The sequence below is a fragment of the Theileria equi genome (genome assembly GCF_000342415.1).
Source record: "Theileria equi strain WA chromosome 4 map unlocalized gcontig_1105471998858, whole genome shotgun sequence".
NCBI lineage: Eukaryota > Apicomplexa > Aconoidasida > Piroplasmida > Theileriidae > Theileria > Theileria equi.
The window spans coordinates 171,743-184,585 of NW_004668224.1; the positions used below are offsets into that span (position 1 = coordinate 171,743).

The 12,843-nt window shown below is 38.2% G+C and overlaps 7 protein-coding genes across 7 annotated transcripts; 4 read left to right on the forward strand and 3 right to left on the reverse strand.

The window, feature by feature from the left end:
- Window positions 1–162: 162 nt before the first annotated feature.
- On the forward strand, window positions 163–984 carry BEWA_017180 (signal peptide containing protein; the record flags this gene model as incomplete). The annotated part of the gene is made up of 1 exon (XM_004831434.1): window positions 163–984. One exon carries the CDS (start codon window positions 163–165, stop codon window positions 982–984), a length of 822 nt encoding a protein of 273 aa, XP_004831491.1.
- Window positions 985–1,498: 514 nt separating this feature from the next.
- BEWA_017190 (signal peptide containing protein) lies at window positions 1,499–2,071 on the forward strand (the record flags this gene model as incomplete). Its single annotated transcript, XM_004831435.1, has 1 exon — window positions 1,499–2,071. One exon carries the CDS (start codon window positions 1,499–1,501, stop codon window positions 2,069–2,071), a length of 573 nt encoding a protein of 190 aa, XP_004831492.1.
- Window positions 2,072–2,138: 67 nt separating this feature from the next.
- Window positions 2,139–4,448, reverse strand: BEWA_017200 (conserved hypothetical protein; the record flags this gene model as incomplete). Its single annotated transcript, XM_004831436.1, has 2 exons — window positions 2,139–4,125; window positions 4,195–4,448. The coding sequence occupies 2 exons, from the start codon at window positions 4,446–4,448 to the stop codon at window positions 2,139–2,141; spliced, it is 2,241 nt and encodes a 746-aa protein (XP_004831493.1).
- A 113-nt stretch (window positions 4,449–4,561) lies between these two features.
- Window positions 4,562–5,605, reverse strand: BEWA_017210 (methyltransferase, putative; the record flags this gene model as incomplete). Its single annotated transcript, XM_004831437.1, has 6 exons — window positions 4,562–4,621; window positions 4,660–4,843; window positions 4,876–5,212; window positions 5,271–5,382; window positions 5,418–5,522; window positions 5,567–5,605. 6 exons carry the CDS (start codon window positions 5,603–5,605, stop codon window positions 4,562–4,564), a joined length of 837 nt encoding a protein of 278 aa, XP_004831494.1.
- Window positions 5,606–5,736: 131 nt separating this feature from the next.
- On the forward strand, window positions 5,737–6,927 carry BEWA_017220 (conserved hypothetical protein; the record flags this gene model as incomplete). The annotated part of the gene is made up of 1 exon (XM_004831438.1): window positions 5,737–6,927. The coding sequence occupies one exon, from the start codon at window positions 5,737–5,739 to the stop codon at window positions 6,925–6,927; it is 1,191 nt and encodes a 396-aa protein (XP_004831495.1).
- A 50-nt stretch (window positions 6,928–6,977) lies between these two features.
- BEWA_017230 (conserved hypothetical protein) lies at window positions 6,978–10,652 on the reverse strand (the record flags this gene model as incomplete). The annotated part of the gene is made up of 1 exon (XM_004831439.1): window positions 6,978–10,652. One exon carries the CDS (start codon window positions 10,650–10,652, stop codon window positions 6,978–6,980), a length of 3,675 nt encoding a protein of 1,224 aa, XP_004831496.1.
- A 763-nt stretch (window positions 10,653–11,415) lies between these two features.
- BEWA_017240 (chromo domain containing protein) lies at window positions 11,416–12,813 on the forward strand (the record flags this gene model as incomplete). Its single annotated transcript, XM_004831440.1, has 7 exons — window positions 11,416–11,519; window positions 11,682–11,811; window positions 11,892–11,951; window positions 11,986–12,062; window positions 12,097–12,245; window positions 12,279–12,394; window positions 12,430–12,813. The coding sequence occupies 7 exons, from the start codon at window positions 11,416–11,418 to the stop codon at window positions 12,811–12,813; spliced, it is 1,020 nt and encodes a 339-aa protein (XP_004831497.1).
- Between the last annotated feature and the right edge of the window lie 30 nt (window positions 12,814–12,843).

Genomic DNA, 12,843 nt, shown 5'->3' on the forward strand with positions numbered 1-12,843 from the left:
TGTCTTACAGCTTTGGGTTCATATATACCCACAAATTTATGCATGCACTCCATTCTTCCGGATGTCCCACATAAAGTGGGAATACGAGTTCCTGACAAAATTTAAAACTGATCAAGAATATCTTTTCCACTATATTCAACCTAATAGTTGTCACGGAACAAGATGAATACAATCATACTCCTATTTGCGATCCAATTTTTCAGGAGTGTGATTGCACCACCTACAAGGACAAGGAGAGCGAGGACAGTTTCGAAGGATAGAACTTTGGTTGATTTGAATATTGCTGACGCTCAACCAGCTAAGATAGAACTTATCCCATCCGATAGATTTCCTGGTGGAACCAACTACAGGGCTGAGAAGAGATCTAAACACCGTTACATTATTGGAGATGTCGCGGATGGTCATGAAATCATTGTCCCAGGAGATCCAAACATTGTAAGCCGGTATGTTCTTTTGGTTAAAAGAGAAGACATGACAAAGTATATGAGAGTGTTGACTAAAAGGAAGGACATTTATGGGTTCGCGGGCGAAGTTCAGGAATTTGTCAAAGGACCATACGATCCCCACTATATAAAACTTTCTCGAGATTTTATTAACCTGGATCTACTCTCCCGAGAGTACAATCAATGTATAAACGTTGAGCTTGTTATGGATTGGAGCAAGTATGATACAGATGTAGCTAATGGGACGATCGAAGAAGGCACACCAAAAAATCTGGGAACATTACCTATGAAATATAGTATCAAACACTGGGCAAAAGACTATCTCTCTATAGGCAGAGTAAGCTTTGGTGCATTTGTACTGGAGGATGCAATATCTAGACTGACAAGCAGAGAAGTTACCTGGGAGGGAGGAATGGAAAAGCCAAGAATTACGGTCGTATCGAGAAGTTCCGATGGTACCGAGGAAATCACAATACATGCACTTCAGAAGAATAAATTTATAATAGAACATAACAGCAGGAGGGTCCGAGAGCTACTTTAATACTGCATGTGTTGAAATCATTTTGGAAGAAATACAAGAAAGTCCAGAGATTTAAGTCTCGTTTAGATAGTTGTAATCCATGATAATGTAGAATTAAATAGTAGAATAACAGTATATTTTCATGACTACAAATTTCCCAAAGCCGAATAGATATGTTTTCAAGAATTCATAATCTATTTCCTAGACTACGAGTTTAAGAGTTCAGAATTTTATGGATAATATCACAAATTCAGAGGTGCATATAGAGTTCAGGTTTCGAGATATAAAGAAGTAAAATGAATTACCTGCACAAGGAATCAACTGGTTTAGATAACTCAGATCTTAGAGCAAGATCATGTTTACAGTCGCTTTATGCCTCATAAAACCCATAAGCAGGAGGTAAAAATCTTAAATCTATAAATTGAAAAGGTTGAAAGATGAGCATATTCGTGGATCTTTTCTGTTCGTATCAAGGAAACAGGGTGACGATCTGTGCTCACGCCTCATGATCTAAAACTCACAGTTTAAATACAAAATGATGTTTCTTTTGAGTTTTTTTATCGGCCTTAATGCAGTATACAATGCTCTTGGAGCTCCCAATGACGCATCAAATGGACAAACACCAACTGAATCTCCCATAGATCTTAACATACGCAATGTTGATCTCTCTAAATACAAAATTGAAGAGTTCGAATTTAACAAGATCAAGTTCAAGGAGTACATATCGATTTCTCCATACTACATCGACAAGGTTATGGATAATGACAAGGTAGTGTGGAAGTGCCCTGACCCCTCAAAGGCAAGTATCGTAGCATTTGCTGCAGCTAACGAATCTAATAGTACTGATATGCTACTAATTGGCTCAGAAAGAGGTAGTGATGATTTGGTTTGCTACGTAAAAGTTGAAAACGAGTGGGTATCATTTGAATTGAAGCAGTATAAGAATATGCAAACAATGGATGATATAATAAGCAAAGTTCAAAAGGATCGCGCAGGCAGAGAAAATATTTCGGCAAAACCATCTCTAGTTGGTGGAAAGTCTGGATTTTACCAGCTAGGCGTTTATGCCACATTATATCTGTTAGGTTTTCAGGTGCTATTCGCTTAATGATACGTTTGATTAATACATGATTCTAAACAGTACATGTTAATTATACAAGCCAAAAGCTTGACATTTATTTATAAAGTAAGTTTCTTGTGTTATTTAGGGCCATATTTGACCTTGAAACTATGGAATCCGATGAAATGCGATTTTTGATAGATACGTCCTTGTATAGAGAATGTCCGAGATACGAGAGCTTTAAGTCGTACTCTTCCAGTATCTTTGCACAATTCGTGTAAGTTTCCCAGCATTTTTCAAGGATTTCGTTGTCCTTTATGTATTTGCATATATCCACAGCCTTCTCGCATAGAGTTATGGCTTGTGTGCATAGATCCGCTAGCTTATCTGTACCTACATCTGGAGACTCGTTTATTAGAGAATCTACTGTCTTGGAAATTTTCTCCAAATTGAGACGAACAAGGTTCAATGATGCGTGAATAACTGGGACTCTATATACACTTTGCACAATAAGCTTGTCGCTCACTATAACCTTGTAAATTGTTTCAAGTGTAGATGGCGATTCAATGTTTAATTTTTCCAGAGACTCTCCTATTGACTCTGGAACCGAAGTATGAGAGAATAACAAGAGAATAAAATGTGCTACGAGTTCCATTTCAAGATCCATTGCTAAAATAGCTCCTAGTGAATCTTTGATTTGGGTGTTTGATAAATTAAGACTGGCTTGATTAAATAGCGATAATTTAAAATCTACAGGAATATCCTTGGCATTTAAAATATATACAAGAAGCTTTGGAGGAGTGCTTTTACATTTTAAGATCCTGTCTGTTATTTCTTGAGTAATTCTCGACTTTAAATCAGGGGATTCGACAAATTCCAAGATTGCAGATAGAGCCTCAAAATAGTATATGAGACCATCAACTGGAACATTTACAAGAACAAGAGATGATATGAAGGGTGTAGACTTGGCATTTTTACCCCTGTAAGTACCTTCCGACTTGATAATGTTAACTAGGTATTCCTTGAAGAGCTTTTTCAGGGCAAAAAGTTGTTTTTTTGAAGCTAACCCCCTAGTAAATCTACACTCATTTATAATAGTATCGAAATTATCAGGTATCTCATCCAAAAAACAAATGCTATAGAGACTTTTAATCCCGAAGCAAAACTTGTAAAGGAAGGGGTCAAAACCCATGTCCACATGCGCATCTTTCACAGAGCTAGCATTTTCAATGAATCCTTGGGTATCTATGGAAAAGAGGGAATCATCAAGGGAAATGCTTGGTGTCGAAGATTCTGGTTCCCTCTTTAATATAGTACACAAAAAGCTGAAAAAGAGGGGCAAGCTGTGTTCACTACACTTTTCGAGAAAAGATAAAAGGACATCAGAATTAGGGCTAGTATTACCACCCTTTGCATATTTTTCAACCAATATCTTCTCCAACAAGCCATGTTGCCAAGTGTATAGATAGAGTAACGGATATTTTTCGCCCATGGCATTCATTTGGTCAAAAATATTCTTACTGAATTCATCGTATCCATTTAGCATCTTAATGAACTCCTTCTCCCGTTTTAACCTGCAAGTAAGAGAAGTTGCAAAGAAAAGAAACCTTGACGTATCATCACTACTCAACTTTGTAAGAGCATATTTGCATACTGTTTTCCATGTCTGTATGGATAGAGTATCCTTTTTATCTTTCGGATCACCGCCTGATTCGTTCGCAAGAAGTGAGGTGTAATTATTATACGTTGCCTTTACCTCTAGCTCCAATAAAATAGAATACATTTCCAAACTAGTCGGTATGACTCTGATTGCCCTCTGTATGATGTTTCTGGCGGCGGTTATTCCGCGGTAGTTCAAGGTATACGCGACTGAAATAGTCCAAAGAGACTCAACCTTTGGGTTTTTAGCTATCGCACTCATGATAACCCTGTCGAGGAGACTTAGAGACCTTGCTTTATAGCAAAACTTGCAGTACATGTGCCATAAATCCACTTCTGCGATAAATCTATTGGTACATCTACGAAATATGCGATGTATGCGCCGACGGAATATGAATTTTATAGGTATATCCAGTTTAAAGAGTCGTTTTAAGTCGTTAGGTCTGCAGAGTAAATGTATGAACATTAATGGATGAATAGAGAATATATGCAGATATTTTTGGGAATCTTACCTTTTTCCAACGTTTTCTTCTCTGTAGGCGTGATATCGCTTCTTAAATAGGCCTTCAAGCTCGATTTCATACTCGAGATAACGTTTGAAGGCATATAGAGCGATATCCGGGTCCGTACTCAGAGTCTCGTATTCGAAGGCCCTAGTTTTTTCTACGATTCTTTTTATTTCATCGTTTGTGAATATCTTTAGCGTAGACAAGGTCTGTAGCTCAGGGGCGAGCTCTTCTAGGACTCTCTGGACCTTGTCCGCCATATTTACGATGTTTCTGAAATATACATGCTACTTTAAATATATACAACAATTCATTACATGTTGTAAAATAGTTAATGACCCTATCACGGGAACTACACATTACTGCATCACAATTAGAAACGTGTTGGTCTTCTGCGGCCGGTATAACGAGTATCAGGTCTTGTTTCGATTCCCTGAAGATATTTATTCTGGCATGTATGAGAATGAATACCCGTCTCCGTTGTTGTTCCTTCTTGTGTATGATCCTTTCCCTAACGCTCATCTTCTTGCCCTTTTTCTTTCTCCTTGCATCCTTAAGTACACTTACATGTTCTTCCTCCTCTTCTTCATCCACCAAAGCCTGTGGAAGGTGCTGAGGAAGCCCAGTTACCCCTGGCCATATGCAAAGGTAGTACCTATAAATGGGTAATGATGGAAAATAACGTACTTTTTGGCCTTTGTAGAGTTTGGAAAGTCAACGACAAGTCCTCCACCAAAACTGCATTTAGAAGCCGCGCTCAGTATCATCTCGAGCTGATGTTCATTCTCTGGATAAAATTGAATGGCTGCTCTCGCGTTGAAGTTTAGGCACATGTACAGCCACTTGAAGAATGTCAGTAGTCGCTTGAATGGATCTTCAGAGCTCTTGTTTGCTACGCAGAGCCACTGCAAAGCACTGATGCTAATTGCGCCATCGAAGGTATGGTTTCTAAAACCCATTTTGTTCCCAATGTCGCAGAGGATCAAATCTCCCTCTGAGTTGCATCCATTGACCAAAGCCTCGTCTGTAAGTTTAATGAACAGGGTGTTATGATATAAGGAGCACAAATATACGAAACTCACTCAACATGGACTGACTGATGTCGACTCCCACCCAGAAATTGTTGTTATCTGCCAGTACGTTACCACTAATTCCACTTCCACAGCCAATATCGAGTATAAAGTTTGTCTCATCCTGGATGTACAGTGAGCATGAGAGATCCATCTTACCTTTGAGAGCAGGAGCATTTCCAGCGCTCTTTCGCACATTTCTACCTGAATTGTGCGAATATGGGTGTTTGTTGTATATCTTCTGGCCTCTTCGTCTCCATAGTACTAAAAGAACGTGAATTAGGGCAACTGGCCGATCCAAAACTTACAATTTCCGGCGGAGCCGAGTGTTCAGGTCTATATGACATCTTCTAGTTGTAATTGCGATAATTTCCAGAATTTTGACGAGAAAAGGCAAACTGAGAAGCAACTGCAAAAGTTCACGGGTAACCCAATCTTCCACGGCAATCTGTCGCCCAGACTCATTACACACAAAAAGATGGAAGAAAACGATTCTATTCATGGGGAATCTGAAAACGTCCTGGATGCTAATTTGGCATCTACACATTCAGAGAACAACGATACGAACGGATCGGTTGAGCAACCTCCAGAGGCATCGGATGCTAGTCTAGACGAGGGTAATGTTACAGAAATCAACGAGGAACTCATTATTAATAAAACGGAGGAACATATATCCATAAATAACGAAAGTAGAGAAGAAAATTGCGCTCACAAGGAACAAAGTTTAAATATCAGCACCAAAAGAAGTCACACTGTCCTAATACCGGACGGTTTTATAGAAAAAAAGGATTTAACATACAATATTCGCCCAGCAGGGTTATCCTCAGAAAGGTGTACCCGAGATTTCTCGGCCCTCAAGAATAGAAAGTTCTACTCGCCCATCGCACACATGGATGAAACAAAGTATGCAACCGAGTATTCAGACTCATTTGGAAGTGAAAATAGACATAATATAAAAAGGAATCATAATCTATTGGTAAATGGCCAGAAATCTCCAAATACATCAAATTTCATGGAAGCCATCTACAGAGACAATTGCAAGATGAGAAATGAAAATAGAATGAAAAATCAAACACATTCTTATATATTCGACGACGTACCAAAGGTCAAGCGGAATCGTATCATGTATCAGCGTATGGATTCCATTGATACAACTAGTACATATGCGGATGCAACGGCATCCATGCTCTCCATAAGAACATGTTCTGACAGCTGTCAACCAACTGATACAACCGATTCCATACAAACACGGTTAGATTCACAAGATTCTTTACATGAATTTACCCACTCTTTTCAAAATGAAGATGCGCATTTTTACCATTTGGATACCGCACGTGATCATTCCAGTATAAACGGTGATTCAAGTAGACTGATGGCTGATTTAGCATATAAAAATGTGGAATTATTGACTAAATCTGGGTCCCCTGTACACATTGAAAGGGATGTAAACATGAATTTGTCTGGTCTAAAAAAGGAGACCACAGAACGGGATTTAGAGAGGTTAGCTCGCCTGTGCGATATACATGTAGTTTCAACAAATTTGGATATTAATATTATCACGCACTGCTGCACTGGTACTGGAAAGATTATAATCCGACGACCTGAAAAAGATGCACTTGCAAGGCTAGTTAGTCTATTAAACAAGAGAGGTTTTAGAGTAAAGATGTAGATTGTGGCAAATAATTTGTAAGATAGTTTATTTTTATATAAAGTAGTCTTTTAGATATTCAATTGGGTTGTTGCAGTATGTTCTATAGTTGAGTGGAGTGTCGCTGGTACATTTTTAAATATTGAAAATACATTACAAGTTTGTTTTTCACCAAATTTGGATTGGTCACCAGCACTAAGCTCAAAGGTTTGAAGCTCAGAGCCCTTGTAAGACAAAGTATACTTGCATTCACCTACAGATTCTCTTATTCCAGGGAAATGTGCACAAGTAGAAAACACATAGTGAGATTTAGAAAAGGTGTTTTCGACGTGAACTATAGCATCAAACAACTTCCTATGAACCGGATATGTGTTACCATCAGGATCTTGATGACCATCAGTATTAAAGCCAAAAAATATCTCATATGTATCACGTTTAGTCTGGCGTTGTGTTGGTTCATAAGCCACAACTCCCTTTAGCGCACTTTTACCCTCTGTACTCGGGGATAATATATCTGCAGCTGCGTTATCTGGATGTTGAAAGGTAAAACCATTATAAACGTTCTCCAAGACATTTGTGTTCATTCGTTGCTGCTTGACATCTTTTGTTTCAAGTGCATGTTCAGTTACCACATTTGGTACGGTTAATCCTAATGCACTTTTCGCTCCGCTGAACTCAAACATACTATCAACACCCATTGGAATTACATTTATAAATATGGGATGAAGAAGCTTCCCATTATTGGATGATGGATCACTTGGCTTCTCATACTTTTTCAACTGTCCCCGGAGTTTTTCAACTGCATCTTCACCAATGAGCGCAACCACAGAAAATGATTCAGTCATGCTATCCGGATTAACATGAGCAAAACCGTTATCAAGAACATGTTCGAAGGCCAACTTATGGGATGTTACATCAGTTACCTTTGTCCTGCATCGATGATCCATGTCTGTTTTCAAATCAAGGCTGCAAATTGTGACATTGTTATTTTGGTCGTCATAATAACTGTAGTTCACCCTGGTGAATAAATCAGACTTGTATTTTCGGAAAAAGTCTGTTAAAAAGTACTTTATTGTGAACATTTTGTAGCTTTCATTGCATGTTGCATCATTTGATTCACAGATCCTGCTCTCTCCAAGTTGCTTTACAATTGAATTAACCGCTTTGGAATCAAAGAGAATATGTAAAGTATATTCAAGAAATTGCATGTTCTCAATTAAGAATGCTTCTACACTATTAGTTCCACTCCTTTTCATATTGAGAAGTTCAAATAGTCCTATTACTCCTGTGGTAGACTTGTGAGTTACATTAAGAGAAACCTCATCAGGGTTTGATATAAGAATGGGCATCCATGGACGAGAACAATCATGAATTCTCGTAAGTATATATGTTCCAGTGTTGTTGTTTCTAAATGGAGATGATACTAATCTGTTCGTTTTAGATACACAAGCTGATGTTACAATTGGATTTTCAAGAATATATTCCATATCAACTACTTCATACATTGACACGTAATTCCAATTGTATTTGATATCTTCCTTTTGGTCAACAAACTCCCTGAGGACGTCCATGTAATTAAGTTGTTCGGATAAAAGAGTTATCTTAAGTTTGTCAGTCTTTATTGGATGACTATCGTTGCAAGTTATGGTCACAAATAGCATATCATCAACGTCTACAGTTGTGTAAGAATCCATTACTATGATTAACTCATTGGAATCTTCTACATGTATTACTCTGCTCTTCAAGATAAATTTGGATGTAACATTTACGGAGAATGTATCATCTGAAACCTTGTGTTTGTCAAATATAATAGAAAGAAGCATCCTGCTATGAATTGGTCCAAATATACTCATGATAATTGTGGTTTTACCTTGTTGGTGTGAAATGTATGGTCCACTCAATGAAGACTCCAATTCTAAAAAGAAACCATCATCTTTATCTATAGGCGGTAGATCCTCAATGACTTTTATACTAAGAACAGGCAAGTCTATTTTATCATCCTCATTGTAAAGTTTTACATCAAAATGGCTCATAATTTTGACAAATTCCTCAAAATACATGTTTGAGGAAAAGTATAGCGGAATCTCAAAGTATGACTTATCAGAAAGATCCTTGGATTTGGTGTCATTAAGATATAACCTAACGTTTATTTCATTCTTTTTAACTTCTGCATGGTAGTATTTTGGCACGTCTGTAATTTCATATATGCTTGGTTTCAATGGATTTACTGGGAGAATTTCACCATCTATCTTACCGGGAGACCTAATGGTAAGGATGAAGTTTTTATTTTTGGTCTTTGTATTGTTTTCCAGATAGACTTTAAGTAGGTAAGAGCCCTTTGTCTTGGTGATTTTCATAGGAAGATGTACATATCCCCTTGACAAATCAACTGTGGCACTTCCAGATCCTACTTTTGTAATCTTATCGGACACACGATTTTGTGTTACTTTTTTATACCAGGTCTTTATTTCCTTTTTATAGGCATCTATGTCAACATTTTCCCCTAGATGATCAAATTCCATCTTACTTATTTCTTCTTCAGTCAACTCTTTAGCATGTTTTCCAGTAGAAATCAGAAAGATATCAAGTTTCCAATCGATCATTGGTGGGATTTTAGCGGTATCTAACTCCAGTAACTTTGTAAAGTCAACCATTATAGTATACGTAACATCAATATCAATTTCACTCCTGTCAAGCCTGATGTCATAACTATTGGATTCCTTTAAATACGTATAGGTGAAGGTTTTTTTAGATTTGCCATATATTTCAATTACACTAGTTGAATCCTTTTTTAATTCAGAACAAGTGAGAATTAATTTGTATGTATCACCCTTTATATTATGAACATTATGACTTTGATCAATTTTAAATTTAATCTCATAAACATGCTTTTCTTTGGCTTCTGGGTTTTGCACAAATCTGGCCTTCATTTTAATATCTGGGAGGACGCTTGGATCATTCCCAGCGTATAACATATCTCCCATACCGAGACAACTCAACAGAGAAATGTGTTTGTGTTTACTAATCTTTGATAGCATGATTTTGGCACTGAGAGGGTCGCTTGCAAAACATATTAAATCTTCTTCCCTTGTTTCACTCATTGCATTTTCGGCAATCAATGCGACAATCCAGTCGCTGTAATATCCAAAAACACCAGTTGTATTTCTAGAGCATATTCTGTGTTTGTATATACCTGTCCAGCTGTAGAGACCTCCGGGGATTCTGTAATGGTACCCCAAAGTACATATGTTTTGAACGCCAAGATTCTTTGTATTTGAGACATCAGGAAGTACTTCTAGGTCCTTTGTCCCGTGTACGAAAATACCGGCTTCATACTGATAACTTGGCTCAAAACCCCTTTTAAGAAAGTCAACAAAGCTGTCGGCCTTGCAGTTGTTTTTCTGTGATATTTTGTCAGTATATGACTTTATACCCCAAAATTTGGAGAATTCAGAAGGTTCAGGTATGGATGAAATTCTAGAGAATGCTTTATCTTCCTTGATAAGCTCTAGATAGCATGGAGGCTGCACCAGGAGTCCGAATATTCCTGCACCAATGTTGGTGAAAAGCTGAGTTTCTATGTCATGCTCAAAGTAAAAGTAAAGAGTTACATGCACTCTATCGTTTTTTCTCTCTACAGAGGCAACGTTATAGCTAAAGATGTTGTATCTCACAGTGTCAATGACGCTGGTGGCATTGGCTGAGAGCACAACACATGCAAGTGCCAACAAGGAAAATATTGTCATTTCAAACACAATAGAGATACATAAAACTACACACGATATAAGAAGAGTTGATAATATCTATAGGAAAAATTTGCGGGCGTCTCGGCGACGTACAGCAAAGCATCTAAATGGTCCGTTGGTACCGATTTTGCAACCTCTATCTTCAGCTATTGCGGAATATGCAAGGTTAGAGCAGAATCAGTTAGTATGTTGAAGAGTTTTTGCGGGAAATTACACAGCAAGATGCCTCTTTTAGGGAAAAGACAACACACACCGAATAATACGGACTATCAGGGTGAGTACGTCCCAAACTAGGGGATCATTGGCATCAGCTCCAGAAGAGAACGTGTAAATACGGATGAGCTGCTTGTTTCTGCCAAATAGCCTAAGAATCTCAGTGATGAGCATTGGCTGATCATTACATAAGAGAGCTATACTCTGCACACGGAAAAGTAGCATGAAACTCGACTTTGTTTGGAGATTTCAGAAGGTGTGGGCATATTAACAGTCGGAATCTCTCATGTACTGAGACAGTGGCAGAGAAGGCTGACCGTTCATTTCCAACGGAGATTCCTAGTAAAAAACAGCATCCCTTTCTAGCATAAACCTGACAGCGTAAAAATGGTTAGAAAAATGCACTTTACAAGCGCTAAATGCGTGTGAGCCAAAGTCACCAGAAATGATGCAGAAAACTTGTCTATAACTGCACTTGTATGTTATCCCCCAATTAGTGTGAGAATACACCAACAATTGAGCTGTAAGTACTACCGTTGAGAGAACGACCATGGGATGTGGGTATCGTCACGTCGGAAATAGTGTGGATGTTAATTTGGGTGTGATAACTTCTATAAATTGCGGATTATTTGAGAGTAGATTCTTTGACAAAATGTAAGTTCTTGGGGGTCTTCTTTTGTGTCTCTTTGTTCACACAATCTTCCCTTGTCTTTGTTTTGCCTATTTTTTGGCCTCTCAATCTCTCTATTTGAAAATTTGCACAAAATATCCGTACACAATTTATAATACATTTGACAAAACACATTTACATTGCAGAAATGCTCCAGTCTTTAAGCCTTCCATAATGCCTCAAAAGAAACTGGCGTCGCTGACTATAGATGGTGAACCTGAAGGTGATGAATACGAAGTGGAGGATGTCATCGACTTCAAATTTATCCGAGGACAGGTATGTTTATGTCTGAACACTCCGCGGTTATTCTCGGCTCCGTCGGACACACCCTGACTCCATAGACACACTTGTTTTAGCCAAAGTATCTAGTCAAATGGAAAGGATTCCCCTCAGAGGATAATACATGGGAACCTGAGGTACGTGCCAAAGGGACTTTACGCTATGCTACAGGAAAATATGACAAATTTGCCAGCATTCACTAATAAAATGGCTCTCATGAAGGAAGCATATGTATCCTCTAAAAATTCGTATGTTTGTCTAATAGCCATTCATTTAACCCAGAAATACTAAGAAACTTAAAAAAATGGACTCAACTACTTCACAAGACAACGCCTCGACCACAGACTCGGTTATGCCTCTCGAAATTAGTATTGGCAGCAGAAAAACAAAAAACACCTCTGATACCACAAATGTGGACTACAATAATAATGGTAGGGTATATGCTTGATTTAATAACTTTAAAGGCGTTAAATCTGAAAAGGAAGTCACTGCGGAAGATAAGGAAGGGTTCACTGCAACATTCCCAGAAGAAGCTGTTGAAGTGGAAGATCTACTCGACTATAAGCCAAGATTCAAAAAGGTACGTTTCCTTAAAATGATTACCGAGCTTTATAGGATTACTTTTTGGTCCGATGGAAGGGTGATTGGGAGGATTCCTGGGAGCCCCGAAAGAATCTACTCATTGTAGGAGATTTGATGAGCAAAATGATAGACCTCAAGATGAGTTACTTGAGGATTTATGGGCCATCTGAGATGGAAGACGATATTTTTGTAACAGTTCAGTCTATACGAATCAGTGGTACTGCCACTCTATCGGCCGTGGTTGTAGAGGTAACGAGGGATACTGAGAAACGTACTTTGCTGCCACTACAGGAAGTTAGGCAGAGATGGCCACAACAACTGTTGGACTTTTTGCTATCGAGATTAAGATTGCGCACATCTCCTGATCTGTCCGATGGCAAGCAAACCACCGGGACACAAATTGTTCCCCTGAGATGAGACTTAATATTTTATCTACGAGTTTTATGT